Genomic DNA, 22,719 nt, shown 5'->3' on the forward strand with positions numbered 1-22,719 from the left:
AGAAAAGCTCTCCTGCTGTCATAGTTCTTCACAATGTAATATGTTTCTGAAATCGAGCTGTTGTCTCTTTATGTTGGCTGCAGTAGCTCTGGAGGCCCTTTCTCTATCAACAGCCAGTGCTTGTTGTTCATGCATTAAGTAGTGCTGTTCACTTCAGATGCTCGTTCCAGCTGCTGTTAGCTGTAGTTGCTTCCTGCTGCTGGTGACCCTGGAAGTTAGGATCTGGGTGGACATTGCTGTCCCACCGTATAGAGAAAACAGCATTGCACCATCGTGATCTGGCTTGGTTTTGTCTTGCAGAGGAAGTGGTACGACACCGAAAACGAGTATTACCTGCTGCTCTTCACTGTGTCTGTCCGCTGCCTTTTCTGCACTAGCTTCAGCCTGGAGTACTGCTGGCATGGACCTGCCCAGAAGTCATCCCACTCATTCCTGTGGATGCTGGCATACGTGTTTTATTATCCCACATTCCACAATGGGCCCCTTATGAACTTTGATGAATTCAGTAAGCAGGTAAGCGTGTTTAAGATCATGCAGCTACAGATTTTCTGTGTCTCAGGTGAGTTGAGTGAAGAGCTATTGAAGCGGACAGTGATCTCTTCATCTGCCAAGTCTAGACACAGAACCTGTACTTTGAGGAATAGATTAAAGCATGATAAGTTGATTATTTTTTTTCCTCATCTTGGGAGATTTTAATACCAATCATGAGAAAATGTTAGGTAGACAATTTTATCCAGTTTTCCTAGAGCTGCTCTTTTAATGGTGTGTTTCATAAGATAGTTTACAGGTAAGCCTGAGTTTCTATTTATTTTCTAGTTACCTACTTGACAAAAATCAATACTGATGAGACTTTCAAACAGAAGGTGTTCCTCATGTTAGTGTGTATCTATCGTCCTTTTCTCTGTAAGTGCTGAAGTATGCTGCATGCAAAAGGGAAGGCTGTAGGTAGAAACCAGTCTTGGGTATTCACGCTTGTATGCCAGCCATGGCATAAGACTGAACTCTCATAAGGCTGGTAACTAACACTGAGAATATATTTAGTCAAAATATATTGTCAAAATAAGTCTTTATTTAGTGCTTGGGTGGAGGGAGGTTGATTAGACTCCAATGTTAGAGAAAGTGGAAAGAAAGCCAAATAGTTTTTGAAGGCTGGATGATTAATCTTCTCTATCAGACTTTGGGGGGGGGGGGGTAACCTACAGAAAAGGAGTTTTCACTCATGCATGTTTTGACTTCAGCAAAAGCATCTATAACTGATGCTGTAATATTTTTCCTCCTTACTAGTGATTTGAAGGATTTCAATTTTGACTTAGTCCTTGGAGATTAAGAATTATTTGGGTGTCTAAAGGTATATTCCACATAATTTTGAAAATATCAAATAATGTTATTGGAATGTGAAGACTGGACAATTTTGAGCATAGCATTGGGACTTTCACGATGTCCTGGATATCAACTTTAAGACAAACCTTCCTCCCCAAGTTCTTGTACTTTACAGGATGTTTTTTTATCTGACATGAAATTCATCCCTTCAACCAGGGAGCCAATGACACATGTCGTTACATTTGGAGAGTGTTCATAATTTTAGCTTGTAGCTGCTGGATTGGATTTTTGTTTTTCTTTCCTCCATCAGGTAGAATAAAGTAACATTTTCAGCAGCAGCTAGCTATTAACTCTGAAACATATTTCAGAGTCACAGGAATCTGCTGGTTTGTATTGGGAATTCCTGAAGATCCCAGTTTCCCTTCATGTTGGTGTGAAAGCTGATGATTTACTTGGAACGCTTTTCTTCAGACTTTAGCAAGCTGAGCAGCTCCTTGAATGTGAAAGACTTACCTATCTTACTGCATGTTTTTTCTAGTGCCTTCCAGGCTGCTTTTCAAGCCTGCTTCTACATGACAGGGGAAAACCTCAGATTTCTGTGCTTTATTGCTTTCCTTATTTTCTTGCACACTTGAGTAGGAAGTGAAATCGCCACCTGTGATGTCTATAGCTAACATCATTGGGTTAAAGTGGATGAGTGGATGTTTCAAACCTTAAAACTGCTGTTTCAGTTTATGTATAGAAGCTTAGGTGTTGCTTGCTTCTGTTTGTATTTGGAAATTTTCTGTTGAAGCCACAGCAAATAGACTGGGCTTTATGAAAGTGAAAACAGATTCTGGTGGACCCCTGAGTGACAAGTCCTATGCTCATTTGTCTTCAGTAGCTTTGGAAGATGCAAGGCTGAATGTTGTTATCCTGGGCTGGATGTTGTAGGAAAAGTCTGCATAGACTTGCATAGAAACTGAGGTAATTTACTTTTTTACTGTTTATTGTTTTGTAGCTTCTAAAATGTGTTAAATTCCACCTATATTCCTGTACCCCTAGTAGAGGGAGATGATTTTTTTTTTTCAAGGAATGTTTCAGAAGACATATGAGATTCCAAGTTGAGAGTAGCTTGGGGATAGCTGGTAGGAAAAATTCTGTGTGGTGTCTTGCATTGAAACTGAGAAACTGAGCTCACCTGGTATGGCTCAGCAAAGAGCTTTGCAAAGACCAGCTGTATTCTTGGTGTGAGGGGAGAAAGGAAGATTGAGAGTGGGATGCCTGTACTTGCAGTAAGTTCTCATTTAAATATACACAGACCTGTTTGGTTAAAGCCATAAAGAAGAGGGAACAAACTGAACAACTTTAATGTGTTTTTTGTTGGTGTTTGAAGTAAATTGTCAGAGCTCTTACCTGAGCAGAAGATATTGCCTTGATAGGTGAGGTTGGAAAAGGGTTTCAAAGTTGGCAGTGCCCAGCAGTTGGTTCAAAGTGCACAATACAAAGAGTGTGTTTATTGCTGCTATCAGAAAAGACCACCTGCAGAACCCCTTAACTGAAGCTGAGACAGAGTGAGATGAGAGCCACTGCTGAGCACACTGGAAAGCAGAAGTCCTGGAGATGGAGACAGAGAAACTGCTGTGTAATACCAGTGCTGGCAATTGGCATCCATTGCCAGGCAAAAATGAGAGACTGTGACGCTTCATCAAAGGCCTTGTTGAATTTCTGGGTTGAAGCAGGGCATAGCAGTTCTAGCCATGGGTTTGAAGGCCTGTTGTGCAAATTGCTGTGATTAAATGGTAGTCTCCAAGCTTTCATTTAGCTGGTACAAATGAACCTTCAAAATGAGTGTGCTGCTTCATTTGTAAGTGAGCAGAACTAATTGCATGTTAGCTGTATTGTGTGCTTGCAATTATGAGGGGGTTTTGTCCATGCAGATGGGTTGGTTGCTTATCTTGTATGTGCATTTTTGGTGACCAGTTAGAGTCTGGAGAAGGAAATGTTGCACACACACAATGATAGATGTACAAAACGTGTCAATTTTTAGGCAATCCTATGTTTCTGTTATTTGATCATATTCTCTTTTACTGCAGAAAGAAGGTAAAATAATAGCATACCAATGTGTTTACTATAGTTAGCAGCGTAAAAGTTTAGGGCATCTTGAAGCCTGTCAACTGCAAACCTTGTCTTACCTGATATTTAACTTGCACTTAACTGCCATTTGCTCAGTATGTCACATAGGTCTTGCTGACCTTGGCAATGCTACAGGAGAAAAATGAAGTACTGTCCTCAAGTAATCAATCCCATGCAGCTGGTAGAAGTTGGAGGTATTTTAAGAGCAAGCAGTCATTGTTTCTGCATTTGGTAGGGCCGCTGCTTGGAAAACCTCCTTCATAGCTGTAGTTTCTTTAAACTTTTTTGATTATCGCTAGAGGCTGATCAAGTTACAGGAATGACAAAAGAGTGTCTCATGTCTGGATTCTGTTCGGGTTAACAGCACTTGGCCTTTTCTACAACAGTTTGGTGCAGTGTACGTTCATGTTTGGTCTCTTGCTGATTACTGCTGCTTACTGAGATTGAGAATGGAGAAACCAGTTTCCCTCAAAAGAGTATGTCAGGATTTTCCAAATGGTGTAGTCAAATGGTCCCCTTAGTAATAATAATGAAACTTGAAGTTCTCAGGATGAGTATTTGAGTAAAGCAGTCAGTTGTGTGCCATATAACCTCTTTGGATTTCTTTAGATGAGGAGACAAGAAGCCTTCAGTTTGAAGACCAATCTCAGCATCTTAATCGTGGGCATAATTCGTATTTTCTTTTGGTGGTTCCTGGCTGAGCTGATGATTCACCTCATGTATATCCATGCTCTCTACAGCAGTGCCCCACCTTTGGAAGCTGCATCATACTGGGCCTTGGGTGAGTATAGAAAGAGTAGCAGAAATCTTCCTTCTCCCCCCACTTCAGGAACCCCAGTCTACTTCTCTTTCATGTCCATCTGTAGGTACTTATGAATAGTACATTATGGCCAGTCACTGTCAGAAAGGTGGTCTACAGACTCTTAATATAACATGTAGATCCTCTAAGAAGCTTACAGTTGAACTGATTGAACTGCTTCCTAAATTAAAAAATATTCTGTATTTTTTCCGTTCTAAAGTGTGTGTGTAAACTTTGGTCTAAAGTGTTTTTTTCCCCCCCCAGTGATAGAAGTGGACACTTAAAAAAAGAGTTTGTTTACTGTAGGGATGGAGGAGGGGAGATGTTAAGAATTAGTGTTTCTCATCCTTTATTGATCTCCTGTTTGATGTTTCTAGTTCATATTCAGGTTGAAATGACAGTACTCATGAAAAGAGCAGGGATTTTAATTTCATTAAAATGCCTAACTGCGGGGGAAAAATGAGTGCTGAAGAATGTAGCATAAAGTGGCAAGAGCTTTAGGTGCTGGTATGTAGGTAGACATAGGCTAACCCATAAGCCACTGGCATATGTGATTGGTTTGTGGGGTTTTTTTCCCCACTGTCCTGCTATGTGTATCACCAGGTAGGAGGAATGAAAACAGAGAAACCCCAGGCCTTAAAATTGGGTTCTGAAAAAGTCTTGGTGATTGCTGAATTGAAAGAGATGCCTCTTACTGTACCAGCAAGTAACAGGAATAGATACACGCACTGGTATGGTCCTGTCAAGCATTCATTGGAGAACATGTATGATGAGCAGTGTGTGTGTTGGAGGACGCTTGTGTATTGGACTCTGGTCAATAGAGGGCAATGTGTGCACTCTGTCTCTGTATGTGTATATATGTATGTGCATATATACACACTTAATATATATTTCAATATATAATTTTTATATATAGAAAAGAGCAAGAACGTATGGAGAGCGAAAGTGAGAGGTTTGCCTCCATGGTTCATTCTACCCCTCGTCACTGTTTAGAAAGTGGATTCTGAGTTTTCATCTCCTGTTCTAAATGTCAGTTCATTGATGAATTAAATCTGTTAGCTCCTGGTGTCGTCTGTATGTCTGACAAAAAGCTGGCCACTGGATAAGGCAGGCAAGGCTACAGAATTAGGGATGAAATAGTCCAGCTTTAGTGTTACTGGGGGATTCTTCTCTCCCTTCAAGACGACCAATGTTGATTTTAAAAAAGAGGGGAAAAAAGTTACTTTCCAGACAATAGCTAAGCAGGCTGCATATTTATTTGACAAAATCAAGTGTTATATCCTAAGAATTAAAATGCATTTTGAACAGATTATTAGAAAAGGCTGAAATGCCTCAAAGCAACAGGTGATGAAAGCCTGTGTTAAAGCAAGTTTGGACTGTAAAGCCGCCTGATTAAAATATCATTTGATTTGCAACAAGTCCCCTGTGGAGACCCTGCTTTTAAGAGGCATGTTCAAAGTGTAACCCTACTTTCATTGAACTTTGTCATTGTAGTAATGAAAGCAGATGTTTAAAATATTATAGTACAAATGAGATTTTGAGGCAGAAGCTTATCACTTCTTAAAATGTTTTCTCTGCAGGTTTTATCACAATCATAGAATCATTAAGGTTGGAAAAGACCTCTAAGATCATAGAGTCCAACCATCAACCCAACACCACCATGCCCACTAAACCATGTGCCTAAGCACCTCTTCTACACGTCTTTTAAATACTTCCAGGGATGGTGACTCAACCACTTCCCTGGGCAGCCTGTTCCAATGTTTAACCACTCTTTCAGTAAAGAAATTTTTCCTCACATCCAATCTAAACCTCCCCTGGTGCAACTTGAGGCCGTTTCCTCTCGTCCTTTCGCCAGTTACTTGGGAGAAGAGACCAACACCCACCTCGCTACAGCCTCCTTTCAGGTAGTTGTAGAGAGCAATGAGGTCTCCCCTCAGCCTCCTTTTCTCCAGGCTAAACAACCCCAGCTCCCTCAGCCGCTCCTCATAAGGCTTGTTCTCCAGACCCCTCACCAGCCTCGTTGCCCTTCTCTGGACACGTTCCAACATCTCAATGTCCTTCTTGTAGTGAGGGGCCCAAAACTGAACACAGTATTCGAGGTGCGGCCTCACCAGTGCCCAGTACAGGGGCACTATCACTTCCCTGCTCCTGCTGGCCACACTATTTCTGATACAGGCCAGGATGCCATTGGCCTTCTTGGCCGCCTGGGCACACTGCTGGCTCATGTTCAGCCGGCTGTCGACCAACACCCCCAGGTCCTTTTCCGCCAGGCAGCTTTCCAGCCACTCTTCCCCAAGCCTGTAGCGCTGCATGGGGTTGTTGTGGCCGAAGTGCAGGACCCGGCACTTGGCCTTGTTGAATCTCATACAGTTGGCCTCGGCCCATCGATCCAGCCTGTCCAGGTCCCTCTGCAGAGCCTTCCTACCCTCGAGCAGATCAACACTCCCGCCCAACTTGGTGTCGTCTGCAAACTTACTGAGGGTGCACTCGATCCCCTCATCCAGATCATTGATAAAGATATTGAACAGATTATACAGGTCTCCTTAGACTCACACCAGTGATGGGCCAATGTTGTGACTTGCTTTAGGGAGCCACTGATAGATAAGTAAGGGTACTGGTAATATTTTTCTATTGATCTTTACTGGATCCTTATGGATCTTACCATGCTTCTACATCAGTTCTTGTACTGAGCCAAACCCCTCCATTATTTCACTTTCTGTGTTATGAAAACCAGTTACATCAGATAACTGAGTCTTGAGACCAAGGAAGCAGCTTGTTGTTGACTCAGGAGGATTAACCACATGGTATATTAGCCTTTCTGCACTGCTGGGTGTTTTGTTCACTTTGTGTTTCCTATTTAACTACAGCAGCTTCAAAGCAGCACGGAGCATCTACTTACATCATGATGCCTGGCTGCCCTGATAGCTTAGTAAACTGAGGGGAAAGGTTGTGAGGCTGTTTTGCAATCAACTCTAATTAGGGAGATTATAACTGCTCCTCCTTTTTTCTTCTGGTATATCTTTGAACAGTGGGCAATAAATGCCAGCGGTGGAGGTAAAGACAACAGTGCTATGAGATTTTGCTCTGGGCATCTTAAGGGCAATGATGATGGTCAGTCTACACCTCAGAAGTGTGAAGCTACACTGTGTTCTGCATCACTTCGTGTGGTGCTCCTGTGAGGTGAGACAGCAAAGAAATAAAAAACCAAAACAAACCCTGACTGAGTTGCAGTGCTTGTTTAAAAATGCTAGTGTACAACATTGTCATTTATGGCCATGTAAAGCAGAAATGCTAAAGTTACCTAAAGTAACATTACTGAGTGCACACAGGTGTAAACTTAAAAAAAATAGTACCTGGGAGGATGTGTTACCCAGCAGTAAGAGGTATTTTCTCTTGTGTGGAAGGAATTAGGCAAACAAGTTTCTAGAAGCAGCAATATATAAAATGATGCGTGTATGGTTTTGATGCCTGTGTATTTAACTGTAACAAAGGTGCAAGCTGCCTTCAATATTACTGTTTGTGTGCATTAGCTACTGTTAGTACATTTTGTGAATTGTATGGTGGTTTTTTTTTTAAACATGTGTCCTTTTGCAACTAAACCAAAGATCCTCTTGGGTCAAATGTTCAGGTTCTTTTCTCATGCCTTTTACAAGCCAGTACCTGCATTACTGTAACAGCACTCTTGGCCTATAGGTTATATTACCTCATTCCTTCCAATTCATTTGCAAATGCCTAGTTCTGTGTGTTCGCCTACTCTTCTGAATGTGGGCATGTCAAAGTCAGCAGAGTTTCTCCCCTTCTGGAAGCCACCTTCTGTCCCAGATAACCCAGCTGAGCTGTGTGTTTCTTGTGACACGTGTTACCATAGTGTCATAAAGGCTCAGAGGGCATTGTAGCCTTGCTTCACCCTTTGCTTGTTGAATATCCTCCAGTCTCTTTATTGGCTATGTAATCTGAGTAGAGGAAGCCTGTCTCTTGAATAAACAATGATGTGGCACATGCTTTCCTGCATTGTTGTTGTACTATGGATGGAAAAACTGCTGTAATTGAAGTATCTGTGCAATCTCTTTAATTGCTATTATATGCAGGTTGTATTTGTAACTGGCAAGTTTCAAGGTTATTAACTGGGTGATAAGAGTGTTGGGAATTGTGAGCAGAAGACTAAAGATGGTGTATGTGTAGTTCATGTAAAGGTAGAACCTTCAATTCTCTCCTGGTCACCCCTGTTTTCCTGGATTACTCCTTTCCCTATGTTTTGTAACTTGTGCCTGGCAGCTGCCAGTAAAGGCAGCTTATGTGCCTGCCCCGTGGATCAATGAGCTATGGAAGTACATAGTCAGCAGCCTGCTCTGAGAGAGAGCAGGCTGCATCCTCTGTGCATCAATCCTTTAGTGAGTAGGAAAGTAAGTGTCTTGTTGCACTGTGGCTCCTGGATTTTGGGGGTTCAAATGAAAAATGATTGGAGTCCTAGCTGGAGGGTCCTTTGAAGAACAGCATCTTTCTTAAAACTATTCTTCATATTATTTAGAAGAACTTCTCTACTAAAAGAGAAAATGGACATTGATTATTTAAGCTCTTCAGCTAGACAGTACAAAATCTACTGTTTAATTCCATTCCGTGTTGAATGTTTTTAGCTGGATTTCTGTCCATGTTATGAGAAAAAGCTGGTTGCATCCTCATCTTCCATGGACTAAATACAATAAGAAAATATTATGGATCTGTGTTCAGGGTATCCCCTCCCCTGCTTAATACTATAACCCCCACATGCCATATAGATGTCAGAATTTCTTCTGCCACATATTCCTCTCCACATTTAAATTGTTTCCTTTAGCATTTGGCACATACTTCTTTAAACTTGCATGCTTATATCGCAGCAAGCTGTGGCACTGGAGACCAAATGCCATGTGTATTAACAAAAAGCTCCATCACATGGGTCTGAAAAGTGTAATTTCATGCTGAGTACACAGTGTCGCGGATGGAAGTGAGTGAGACCGCACTTCACTCGTAAGAGAGAAGCAACAATACACTTTATTGATATAAAACAGGAAGTTCAATCGTAAATGCGACAGTGACTTAACAATATTCGATGGCAAGGTACACTTGATTATTTACTGCATAGAGGACAGGATCAGACAAAACTGTCAGGAAGACCCTCCTGTTGAGCCATGAGGTTCAGAAAGGACCCCCTTGCTTTCTAGACTCCTTCTCAGAGAGGAGTCTAGGTGTGGCTCGATCCAAACCTAGTCCCAGACTTGGTCAACGGTTTATGTCTGGAGGATTATGTACATGCAATTAATCCCTTATATCACTTAGCTAAGATTTCAAAGTTTAGCGTGCTTACCGAGGATCTGTTGTGGCAAGGAATGTCTCAACCTCAAGGAGTAACCTCGAGAGGTGTCCCTACTCAAGGGGAGATCCCACTGTGCAGCCCTCTGCTATGCAGGAGGGCTCTTGGGCTGCTCACTATTTATAGGGGTAGGATGATTGACTCATAGTCATATTTGCATACTGATAACTGTGGTTAGGTGGGCATATTTCTCACAATAGCCCTTGGTTATTGTGTTGTTACCTGGCTCCCGAATCCACTTTGAAAGGACGCAGCTATCGCTATCGGCATCCATTGATGACTGCCCCTGGTAGTTATCGCTTGAGGAGGGTTACAGGAGATAAAGATCAGGTTGGGCGGCGGAGCACGCTGTCACACACATTTTTGTATTCTGTTTCCTCAGTGGCCTGTGTTTGGTAGCAAGAATAACCTCCAAGAGGAAATGTCGGGCTCTGGTATGGAGGAAGAGGAGGTGGTGAGAGCTAGCTTTGGGTAGAGGTGCTTTTAGACACCCAAATATTAAGTCTTTTGGGTAACTTTAGGTATAAAAGATTTCCAGTCATTGCCCATAGCTCCAGTCCCCACAGAGACTTTATTCTTCCCTGTATAGGGCAGTGGGAATCTTGCTTCCTGCCTGGATGTTGGAGAAGACATTCGGCTGTACCTTCTGGTATGAGATAGAGAACACAAAATCCATGTGAAATCTGGCACTTGTTTCTTCAGTGACTCTTGTACTGGCCTGTGTATTCCTTCAATGTGATGGGCTCCAGTGGCACCCCACTCTCCCAGCAGAAGATGTTACTGCTCTCTAAGACCCCCCAGGCATGATGAGCACCAGAGAGTGCAGTTATTAAGGGTTGCTCATGGGCTGGGCTTTGCTGTTCTCCTCTGAATGGCTCATTTCTCAGAACTGCTTATCGCGACACCCTTGTCCTCACAGCAAACCTTGGCTTCAAATCCTCCTCAGCAATGCTGATCTTCTGTGGTAGGAATTGTATGAAAAGCCAGGTGATAGCAAGCAATATGGTTTTCCAGTGGCAAAATATTAGGTCCCACATCAGGAATAGAATGAAGAATATGATGGGACTGTATCCATAGTGTTTGGTTTTTTAACTGTGTGTACCCGTTTGCCATATATGTATGGCCCTTCAGTTTGTGGGAGGGATGTTAATGTCTGAACACAGAATTAATTTAAAGATGTCAGCTGGGCAGCACAGTACTGTTATTTATTGATCCCAGGAAGGCATTGTTTGGAGAATGAGAGCATTTTCTGGAATTCACAAATCACTGTGTCTATATTCACAAATATTCATGTCTATGAATAGTTAGCTATTGGCATATTGAACAATATCAGGGCATTTGTGCTTATTTAACTCTGAGCACCAAATGCAATGTTTATAGCAATTCCATGTTTTGTAAGTGCTGCATCTCATTCTGGTAGCATCGGTCAGATTGTCTGAAAGAATTGGGCGCTTTCAGAATTAATGACAGAGCAGGAAGACCCGTATTCCATGGTAATGGAAACCCTGATAATTCATTCTTCTCAGTTTTTAAAGTTAATTGGGATTAATTTGCTGCCTTTAATTTTACACTGTAAAATGAAGATTTGCAGGCACAGATGATAAAAGCCACTATGGATTCCAGTAATCCAGTATCCTGGTGAACTGCAGCACACCAGAAGAATAGCCACACCGGGCCAGATCAGAGGTTCATCTGCTCTAGTGAGTAATGTTTGGACATGGTATGTAATGGAGCCTGGAAGAAGAAATAAAAAATACAGGGCAGGTAGATTGGTGATCCTTTCCAACATAACTTCTTCAGGCTTCTGTAGCTGAATGACATTCACTGACTTACGTAGTAACAGGGAGTTCAACAGCACTAGTTGAAAGATCTTAAATTCAAATAAGTGATTTATTTTTTTCTTCACTATGACAACAGAGTATCAATAGCAAAATTCACTCTGGTGGGGTACATTATATAGAAACTGGAACGGATGTTGATTCATTTGTGTGTTAAGACTGATTCTGAAAATGCAGAGATTAAAAAAAGCGCTGCCTATGTTATCCTTATGAGGCTTTGCATTTAGCCTGGTGATTCAGCACCATTTACTCATCTCTGCTCATCTGAACAGAGCTTCATGTCAGTCTCACAAGGTATAGGGAATGATGAAAGCCAGAACTCTGCATAAACATGTATTGTCTAATACAACTGTTGCACTGGATAAATCCAGGATACTAATAGATACTGTAATTGTGAAAATATATTTGACTAGTAATCTGTGTATGTGTGCTTTGTCAGAGGTGTGTGTCTGATGTAGAGACGTACCTCTGAGATGTATGCATGTATGACATCGTGAGTGTTCTGTGGGTTTAATGTATTGGTCTTAACCATGTGTCATTTGCTTGTTCTAGTGAAGCATGCACAAGGCAGTGTCAATTAGCTATCATTGTTTTAATTATTAACTAGGCTCTAGTACTCCAAAAGGGTATGTATTTTCATATAAGCATATGTAAATTAATCCAGAATATGATCTGTTCAAAGGTGGAGCCACCTGTTTAATCTGTAATTGATTTCATGTTTTGATTTGTTGAAAGAAGAAATGTTATGTAAGTTCCTCTTTGAAAGTGAGACCTATGGAGTAGTCTGTGTAAGTTGGATGTAGGGTGCTAGTTCTGATGTATTGCAGTTCTTTTTCTAATGAACCCATAGATAGGAAATGGATTTCTGAGTTCACTTTAAGAAGCACGCAGTGTTTTGCTATTGAAATTAGGGTGTCTGTGCATCCGTCTAAATGGTAATGACATACTAACAGAGTAATCTGAGATTCTTTTTCCATCCTACAAGATAATGATAAAGAGAATCTGATAAAATATTTGGTATCTTGATGTCTGTTTTGAAAACTGGAAATACAAACATGAATCAGGAAGCTTAGTAAGATTATATTCTCTAAAACATTGGGTAGTTCACTGCTCTATACGAAGAAGTGTGTGTGTGAAGGGAATTTTTTTAATAAGTCTTCCTGCAGGCTAAACTTCCAGATAGTATTGGCAATTAACCTCCTTTTATGATTACTGTTTTTTACTTGTGTGTGGTGGCTTAACCCCAGCTGGCAACTGAGTACCACACAGCTGCTCACTCACTCCCCCCGGTGGGATGGGGAGAGAATTGGAAGGGTAAAAGTGAGAAAACTTCTGGCTTGAGATAAGAACAGTTTAAGAGGTAAAGCAAAAGCCATGCAAGCAAAGCAAAACAAGGAATTCATTCACTCCTTCCCATGGGCAGGCAGGTGTTCAGCCATCTCCAGGAAAGCAGGGCTCCATCATGCATAACAGTTACTTGGGAAAACGAACTCCATCGCTCTGAATGTCCCCCCCCTTCCTTCTTCCCCCAGCTTTATATGCTGAGCATGACGTCATATGGTGTGGAATATCCCTTTGGTCAGTTGGGGTCAGCTGTCCCGGCTGTGTCCCCTCCCAAATTCTTGTGCCCCCCCAGCCTACTCGCTGGTGGGGTGGTGTGAGGAGCAGAAAAGGCCTTGACTCTGTGTCAGCACTGCTCAGCAGTAACAAAAACATCCCTGTGTTATCAACGCTGTTTCCAGCACAAATCCAAACCATAGCCCCATACTAGCTGCTATGAAGAAAATTAACTCTATCCCAGCCAAAATCAGCACAATGTGATAACTGTTGATTTATTTAGAGTTCTTTCCTGCAGGTATTTACTAATGAGCATAATGTCTGATGTAGATATTTTGGGAGTATTCAAGATAGGTGGCTTTAAGGCATGTGTATCCTTGAAAAAACTTCTGGATTTCTTAAACCTGGAAGAGCTGTCTATGCCTTGACCAAGAGTCCCTTGGCAGCTCTGATTAGTCTTGTTTAAGTAACTTCCCTTTGGATCTTTGTCTATTCAACTTTGTCTAAAAAGAAGCACTTAGCCTCCAGGGCAAACATTGTAGTATGTACTTTCCTGCCACCGCTCCATATGTTTTAGGATTTTTCTTGCTTCTCCTGTGCTACTGGAAGGCTGGGATATGAAGCCGGGCTGCATGAGTCCCTGTAGTACTTCTTTCTTTCCTCATTCCTTTTGATTTTGTGAGCCGGCACCTCTTTCAAAGCAGTGCCAAGCAGCAGTGAAAAACACTGCTGAGCAGTATGTGCCTAATTATTAGTTGCATTGTTTTCTGTTCCAAGTAATGAAATTAGGGTGCTTCATGTTTCTCACACAATGCTCTCTTTCAATGGCTAGAGACAGGAATAACAGAACTGAGTTGTCACTTCTGCATTAATTCAGGTCAGTGTAGCAGGATGAGTGGACGGTTAGCCCTGACTAGGGCCCAGGACAGCACAGCGTGATGTACATGGGATTGCTGCCAGTGGCTGCAGAACTCTGCTTACCTGGCAGCTTGTGCAGAGTTGACTTGGTGCTGTGGTAGTCATATGTTCATATGAAAGCTTCCCCCAGCATGAGGTGTAGCCATCAATACCAAACTGAGAAGGTCATAGTAGATCCAGTCTTGGGGCTCTTGTCAGGGAGGAGTGTCCTGCTGTGAAGAAAATGTTGTAGCCCGGTGTGTAAAGCTTGTCAATAATCGTGCTCTTATTGATTGATGAATGGAGCTGGAAACTCCTAATGCATCTTATGACTGTTGGCATTATTGCTGAGATACATCTGTAGCCTATCTGCTCCAGTGCAGATCCATATTCTTTCATGGAGATTTTAATTTGAGGGAATACTTGTGTAATTTTTATTTTTTTTTCTGTGGAAGAGGCATGTAAAAAATAAGAGAAAGGGTAAATGAGCCCCTAAAGCCTGATGTTTTGAACTGGATGATATGGCCCTAAATTCTGAGCTGTTTTAAATATCTGTTTCCTATTAGATTTGTACCATGTGTCAGCAACCTTTTTGAAATATGATTGCATATTTATCTGATATGTGTTTTTTAGTTGCACCTGCCCTGGTACTTGACAGAAACAAGCATCTACAATCATTAATGCCATAGGGTCAACATAGCTGCAAAAAGGGTAAATTTGTGCTGTTGTGCTCGTAACAAAATTGCCTGCTAAGTTACAATTCTTGACCATGAGTTTTGGTGATGGTTTATGGACAGAAAAAAGCCAAGTGTGGTTTCTCATACCTGGATCCAAATCTTTTGTCACTTATTTATGAAAGTGTTCTGTTTGATAACTTCTGTCAAAAAATATCAGGCGGAGTTTTGAGAATATGAAAAAAAAAAATTAAAATTCTGTGAATATTTTAAATTCTAATTATCCTTGAAACAAAGCTCTATGAAACTTATAAAATGCAGTAAATTTAAGCAAGGTAAATATTTGAAAGTCTATAAATGCATTTTTAAAGCATAGGAAAACTTAGAATGTTTTAAGGATTGCAAGATTATAAATTGAAAATATCAATTTCTATAAAAGTCAGTTAATGTAATCTGGGACTTCAAACAGCTTGACTGTTGAACTACATGGGTTTAAGAGTGTATGGGTACTTCTAACTTGATATTTTTTTTTAATCCCTTAAGACATTTCAGTTTTAAAAAAATTTAACCTTGACTGTGAATCCTTTGAATTTATTCTGGGGAAAAGAAAGCATTTTTGCAATACTTTCTTACGTGTGTTTTTAATATACACTTGATATAGCTTGTTTCCAATTTAAGATAATGCTTGTGTGTGAGTTCTTTTCAAGCTTTAAATCGAACACTAGAGAACAAATTACGTGATATTAATGACTGAGCAATTTAGCATTGATCTTAAATTTCTTTTTTATTTCATGTTTTTAAATCAGGTGAAGCAGTGTACTTCTAGCTGCTTTGTGCAAAGCAGCTGGAATGTCTTGGGTATGCAAGAAAGTTTAAAGCCTGTGCCTGTTGCTAATGCTGCCCAGCTGTTGTGTGGCTGTGAATCTTGCCCTCAGTTTTCCATGTGTGGCCAGATCTCTTACAGCTGGGATGAACTGAAGACCAATGAGAGCTTAATCTACATATTTTGACAGGGACCTTCACCTTGCTGCTATTGTGAGTCTTAGAATTGCCACATGCAGATTAGCTAGTGCGTGCCAGGTAATGATTGGTGATGTGATGTCTACTTTTATTTGATACCAGTGCTATTGAGCTGTCTGCTAGTTAACAGTAATGACAACTTAGATGTATGTTATTAGAGATGGTGAAAATGCCTTTTTTTTCCTCTGAAACTTGCGTATTATAACTTTGTATCTGAGAACTTGAAATCTTTCATTATTGTATTTAAAATCAAATGTATTGATTTTTGGGTCTCGAGAGAGTAGTAGTCTATGTCTCTAAATCTCTTTCCATTGTGCACAGCCAAAGGATTTTGAATTTTCCCAGTGCACAGACAGCTGTGATCTTCATAATCGGTTTGAGTGGGTGTCAGCATTCAGCTCTCCAATGAAATTTGTCAGAAAAGAAATGAGAAACTGAATGAGATGGGAATTAAAGCAGAAAGTTGGCTGTATAGATGATTTAGCAGTAATCTAATGTGTAGCTAATTGGCTAGTATCCAAATTGTGCTTCTGATTGTTTGTTTTCCTCTGGGGAAGAATGTTATTGAATACTAGATGACTGCTTCCCTGAAGGAAAATACCATAAGCTTCATGTCTAGGTATTTTGTTCTAATATCAGTTCTTATCTTGTATGGCACAACTGTTTCTTATATCATGCACTGGGATCATGGTATTAAAACTAAAAATGTTGGATTGTAGCAGCAAAATGCTGGTCATATGTAGGCCAGCAGGAGTTTTGCAATTTACATTATTAGTGCCAGAATTTCACCCTAGGTTGTTATATATTAGATGAACTTTTAATGTTTAACTTTCGGTTGTCATCCATAGTATACTTGTATACTTGTTAGCGGAATGCAAGAGATGCTTTGCCCCCCCCCTCCCCCCAAAAAGCAGATTATTTAGATGTTCATGGACTTCTGCTGCTGGGGTCAGATTGAAAACTTTGTCTCCAAGGAAAGTCTTCTGGAAGGTTTTAAAATTATATTAAATATCTAAAGTACTCCAGTCAAATCACAAGTTAGTTAATAGCAATGAGGGAAAGCAAAACACTGGAAAGGAAGGAGATCTAACAATTGCATTTTATAATTTTTTTTACTCTTCCAAGTCATAATAGTTTTACTTTCCCACGTTTGGGATTAGATTTTACTTATGTCAGCTGTCAGTCAGATGGAAAAGTTCACCAAAGTCAGTGGAACTTTTAGGAGTGAACTCTCACCAGTTTCTATAAAGGTGGTGGCCTCTGCTTTTTACTGAAGTTTTTCTTATGATTATTGGTCAAATACCATTTTATTCAGCAGAAAACATTTAGAATATTAATATGAATCATCTTGCTTTATTTATAATGCATTCTAAGATTGTTACTTGCATGAGTGATAACTCTGAGAATAGCCAGTATGATTTCCATCTCATACTTGTGCAAGATGCTGCATTTTGTGCCATACCCCGGGGTTAAGGTGTGAGCAAACACTGCCAAAATTTCTCCTTTGGAAATCAGGCAGCTAAAGCACCTGAAGGAGGCCTTTGTCCTGTGGTTTTAAAACCCAAAATATGCCTTAAGCATTATGCCAAGTGGAGTTCCAGTCTTCTATGCCCTGGCTGCAGCAGGAGGGATCTTGTAGGGGGTGTTTTGGGGGACGCAAATAATTTGACGGTACATGGGATGTTTGTGGAGCTGTCAGGATAAGCTGCAAAGACAACCATTGTTCTGGATGAGCAAGTGAAGAGTGGTTGTTTGGGTTTTTTTTTTGCAAAGATAAAATTTATTGTCCCTGTGGTAAATGTTCATTGCTTGTATCAGTATGTTCTGATTTCTAGCTCAACATAAGTCAGTATTTGTTTTTCACAGCAGTCAATACCCACAACTCCAAAGATTTTTTTGAAGGTGGAACTACAGATGCTTACTTACGCCTTTGTATCGGGACGGTGGTACTATTTGGTCTATGTGTGTGCCTAAAGTCATAATTGCATGTGCTTGTGTCCTATAGTTGTTGCAAAAGTAGGTATTGTATATCCCATCAACCGATGCTGCCTGCTTTAGTTCTTTGAATAATGGCTGTTTGGAAGTAATCAGTATTAACAGGTTTTAAAAGCATTTCAGGACTTGTTTAAGCTATGAATTTTTTATTTTTGCTTTTTCTTCTAGGTGGCCTGGCTTTAGCTCAAGTACTGTTTTTTTATGTGAAATACCTTGTTCTGTATGGTGTTCCTGCCCTCCTCCTTCAAATGGATGGTCTCAAACCTCCAGCTCTGCCTTGCTGTGTGAGCCTGATGCACAGTTTCACTAAAATGTGGAGGTTAGTCATTACTGCTTTTCAGACAGTTTATTACTGATATATGGCAGTCAGTGTATAAGAACATGCATGTGTATGTTCATGGTCACGTGCATGTTTGCTTTCATGTCCTTGTGCTTTTTCTCTCACCCCCATGATTCAACTTTAGCACTTCCTAAATGAACTTCAATTTGATGGTTACTTTTTTTCACACTGCAGAGGGTAGGGGCAAGCATCCCTTTCAGCATTTTCATCCCCTTAATTATTAGAATTAGACTAAGCCTACTTAGCTTCACTAACATGGTAATTATTTTTTCCAGATATCTATTAAATGGCTCATTTTTCAGTCTTGGTCTAAACCCCACATTTCAGCTAGATATTCTTCCAGAGAAGGAAAGGAAATGCTTGATTAATCACTTGTGAGGAAAGCTGTAGTTATAACTTTAATATGTAGTCATGCAGTAGAGAAAGTCTTCAACGCATTAAAAATACTATGAAAAACGGTAATTGTTTATAATGTTTATAACTTCTGGATCCCCTTTGCTTTTAAAGCATTTCAGCATAATATTTCACAAAAAAAGTACCAGTTTTGAATCTTACGGTTGTTTTAAATCAGTGTTCACTGAAGTATTTTCCCTGAAAACTGTCTCCCAGGTGCATTCTGCTTGCTGTTCAGCCTTTGTGTAATGGTGGAGTCACTTGACTTCTCCCCTCCCTTGTTTCCCTCTGCACGATCTCTAGTTCCTCCAGTCTGTGGGACGCCGTGCCCCAGACTTCTAGAAACATGACCTAAAATGATTTAGACTTGTCAGCTTTTTAGTGCAGAGGCTTGTCTTGTTGTGTTAGTGTGGAGCCTAGCACAATGGTGCTTACTCTGTTTGGTCTCTGACTGCTTTGTGATATGAAGAAAGCTTTTTCATTTTAGTCATAAAAACAGCAGGTCTGCTATTATCAGAGCTTTATTGGATGAGACTTTAATTTTGTTTTCGGCTTGAAGCTGGTTGTAACAAGAAGGCTTTATAGTTTATAATAGTCGGCAACTGTAGACATGTAGTATTCAAAGAAATGCAGCAGAAATAGAGTGCAGAAGACAGATGAACTGTTAAAAATTATTTGAGCTAATGCTCAAGGCAAATGCCTTGGTTTAAATTCTCTTTCAGAGTTTGAACTGAACTTACGACCTACAGAGTTAATATAGAAATCTGTGTTTTTTACCAGGCACTCTCCTGAGAGTGGCATCTCTTGGCCTGCTGGCCCTTGCAAGCAGAGTTGCAAACAGCAGTGTTTTTTTTTTCCTCCTCTCCCATTATTATTCCAGGGAATCTGTGTATTGCTCTGGATCTGCCAAATGAAACTGAACTTCAGCACAAATACTAATGACACTGCTGTGTCAGGTAGTTGTAACAGACCATGAAAAGGTACTCTGAACCTGCGAAGATGTGTGGTGTATCACAGTAAAAACATTGGGTAGTCTTTAAAAAATATTCATAACACTTACAAGAAGATTGAAACTAGTATCTAAGCAGAAAGTTTAATTTTTTTTACAGAAGCAAAAAATATCAACCGCTGATATTTACCGTTTGCCCAAGTATTTCATTCATATATGTATCAAACATTCATTGCCAGAAATAATTTTATTATCTCATAGATGGGATATGTTTGTTTGCTTTGAAGGTTGAAAAAAAAATCAGTTCATGTACAGCTGACTTGATTTCTTGCCCTCAAAGCTGTGTGGATAGTAGAATTTCCTATGGCTGCTAGTGAATTATGGGTCATTCTCAATTATCTAAGAAATCTCACGTAGCTTGCCCTCTGAATCCCTGAATTATGATGCCCTTATGCCTCTTCAGTTAAACTCTTCAATCACTACTACCCAAAGGCTTTGCTATCTTTTTATGTATTTTGGTATCTTGTATAGGAACATCAGTGTTAGAAGTGGGAATAGCCTTTGTTTCTAAACTGTATGATTGTCTGAACAGGACAGGAAGTGTGGAAATAATGGGTTTAGCATAAAAGCTAGCAAAAAATGGTGAAAGTAAATAGCTTGTGTTGTGAAGCCTTACGAACGGTGACACTGTGTTTCCTTAAAGTGCTAAATACTTTTTTGTAGTTTGTGAATATGTGGACTTTTAAGTGAATGTTCCTAACAACTTTATCAGAGTGGGTCAAATTTAAATGTTAATAACACAGTGCCTGCGTTATGTTAAGCAGAGCACTCCTCACAGAGTGAGGAGATTTGTACCAGACTGTTTTCATAAAATGGTAGCCTGGTAAAGCTTATTGAAGGCTCCTAGGGCCAGGCTGGGAAATGGAGTGGGGTGAAATGAGCCAGCTGACATGGAATGCACCACTGTTACCTGCTGGTTGGCATCAGGGAGGCTGCTTGGAAAAAAGTGCTTATGTATGCTTGGCTTGCTCTTACCCTTCTTGCTGGTGTCTTATGCTAGCTAGGCTTTTGGAAGACGCAGCATTGCTATTTTTATGTCTCAAAGCTATTAGCAGTGCAGATTTTGAAGGAGAGAAGGTAGCCTGAAGAGAAAGACAACATGAATGTCTCAATGTAGCATATTTGCATTCCTTACTAAGGAGTCTTCCACCACCACCTGGTTTCCTTTGAGCATAACAACAAAGCTTTTGATGTGATACATCCAGATCAGTGTCACTTATAATCAGTACATGCTGACATAATTCACTATGTGATACAGCAGGTGGAAGAGCTTTCAATCAGGAAGGTAAGAAAGATACCACAGTGTGTCTAAAATTTCTCTAGAGCTAAAAAGCAAAGCAGGTATTAGAAAAACAAATCAGGTACTCTGCCTCCCTATTTATGGTACTAAACAATAAACCAAATCGTGTCCATTCAAACTTAAAAAGAAAAGGCTTTAATTAAAAAGGAATTATCAACTTTATAGTAGATTTTGCCTAATTTGCATTTTATTTAATCAAGATAATCTCCTGAGTCAAAAAATCATCAGTCTTGTTTACTGTCTCAAGACAAATACAGGTGTTGATTGTGTGTTACTGTGGTTTCATTTTACCAGGATATAATTATCTTGCTAAATATGCAGCTGCATAGCTAATGAATGCATGATAAATTTATTACTATTTGAAAGCTTGATTATAGCTGTGAAAAGGAGTTTCTGAGCTCCTGACTTGCAGATAGGGCGGCAGTTCAGTGACACACCAACTCAGAGTTTTTAATGTCATGAGGAATTAAAACTTGATTTTTGTTACCAAGGTTAAAAGCAAGGTAATGAATTGTGTGAGAGCAACCAGTGTTGTTGGAAACTTGTAAGTGCTTTTAAAGAATTGGTCAAGGCTGATGTCTGCCATACAGCTTCTCAGGTGGGGGGGGAGTGGGGGGAATGGTGTAGTGCAACTGGAAAAAGTTGTGCTGCTGCTGAAACTTGCAAATTAGTTCAATATGGAAAAATATCCTAGTGGAGGAGTAAGGGTGTGGAAACTACAGAAACAGTAGATAGCACATAACTAAATCCTATGTCAATTTTGACATATTGGTAAATGACTTTGGCAATGTATTCCACAAAGAAACTTGTCAGTTCGTAAATGAGGACAACATTTAGCACAGATGCTGTTCATGGAAAAATAATCATGCTTCCATTTTTATGTTTCCATACTGTGTTACTGAGTGTGGCGAGTGCTTTCTGCAAAGATGTTGGACACATTGATCAGATGTGTTTTGACATGCCATGGGAACAGCATGGCATAAGAAACCAGTTACCTCCAGTCATAGACTGATATGAAATGTGCAGAAGCACAACTCTTCTTCTTCTCTGCCTTTCCACCTTAAAATTCGCATATTCCCAAGTATCTTATCCCAAAATAATTTGGAGACAAGTGTGTTGGGGACAAATTGTGCTAAAACTTTATGCATGTTTAATATAGGTTAGCCTCAGCAAGGGTAGAGGTTTTTCAGGAAGGCAGAAAGAAGTAGTATTTGAAAGGTAGATTTCACAGGAAGCAGAATTTCATCCAGAATAAAGAAAATGGAATTGAAGAAATGCTGCCAGATAAAAGCAAAATAATGCAATGATGGAGAAAGATCTGGCCACTTTCAACTACCACGCTGTAAGTTCTAGATTCCACCTTGTATTTAACACCCTGATTCTTGACCAGACAGGAGTCTGACATAAGTCAAACCCCCCATTTTCTTGCATGCTAATGAGTGGACTAGGAGGGCTGTATTTTGCATATACAGACACATACACACTTTTATATGAACACGTTAAGCTTATCCCACAGATGTTTTGGTGACATTCAAAAATGGCGTCTGGGTTATGATTTGAAAGAAATTGTCTGCAATTCAGTCTGGTCTACCTGCCTCATTATTGCTTACCTTATATGAGAAAAGTGGTCTATATGCAAGGTCTCGGTGAATTGCTCGAAATTATAGATTAGAATTTTGCTGTGGGCTAATTGCATTCTCAGCTATAACCACGCCATAGAAAATGGATCTACAAATGAAAATATAATCTCATCTGCATCTGTTTCTTCCTCATCCTGATACTTTTTGTCTTCCTTCACTGCTGTTCTTGAAGCCTTCCCGCCTCTGGAAACAGTTCCTTGTGTATGTCTATCAGAAAGGACTGTACAGGGTATTTTCCTTTCCTTTCAGACTCTTTTCTGGGAAAAGAAAAGCCTGATACTGATGTTATGTGTGAGTGCGAGCACAAGAGATCACTGTGACCACATGCAGTAACTTTGGAATGATGAATAGCAAGCAAAAACTTACCATCTCTTATTTCTGGCTTAAACACCTGATAGTATTTACATCTAATTGCCTATTCTTAGTTTGTGGTGAGGACTGGAATAGATGTTTAAACAAGGAAAGTGGATTTTCT

The 22,719-nt window shown here is 40.1% G+C and overlaps 1 protein-coding gene across 1 annotated transcript in view; it reads left to right on the forward strand.

The window, feature by feature from the left end:
* Positions 1 to 22,719, forward strand: part of HHAT (hedgehog acyltransferase) — a 102,295-nt gene that overhangs the window by 5,779 nt on the left and 73,797 nt on the right. The window contains exons 5-7 of the mRNA XM_009330207.1: positions 301 to 513; positions 4,045 to 4,216; positions 17,731 to 17,881. Coding sequence (XP_009328482.1) covers positions 301 to 513; positions 4,045 to 4,216; positions 17,731 to 17,881 — 536 coding nt within the window. The remainder of the gene's footprint in view (positions 1 to 300; positions 514 to 4,044; positions 4,217 to 17,730; positions 17,882 to 22,719) is intronic.

The sequence above is a fragment of the Pygoscelis adeliae genome, unplaced genomic scaffold (assembly GCF_000699105.1).
Source record: "Pygoscelis adeliae isolate BGI_AS28 unplaced genomic scaffold, ASM69910v1 Scaffold308, whole genome shotgun sequence".
NCBI classification, from domain to species: Eukaryota; Metazoa; Chordata; class Aves; order Sphenisciformes; family Spheniscidae; genus Pygoscelis; species Pygoscelis adeliae.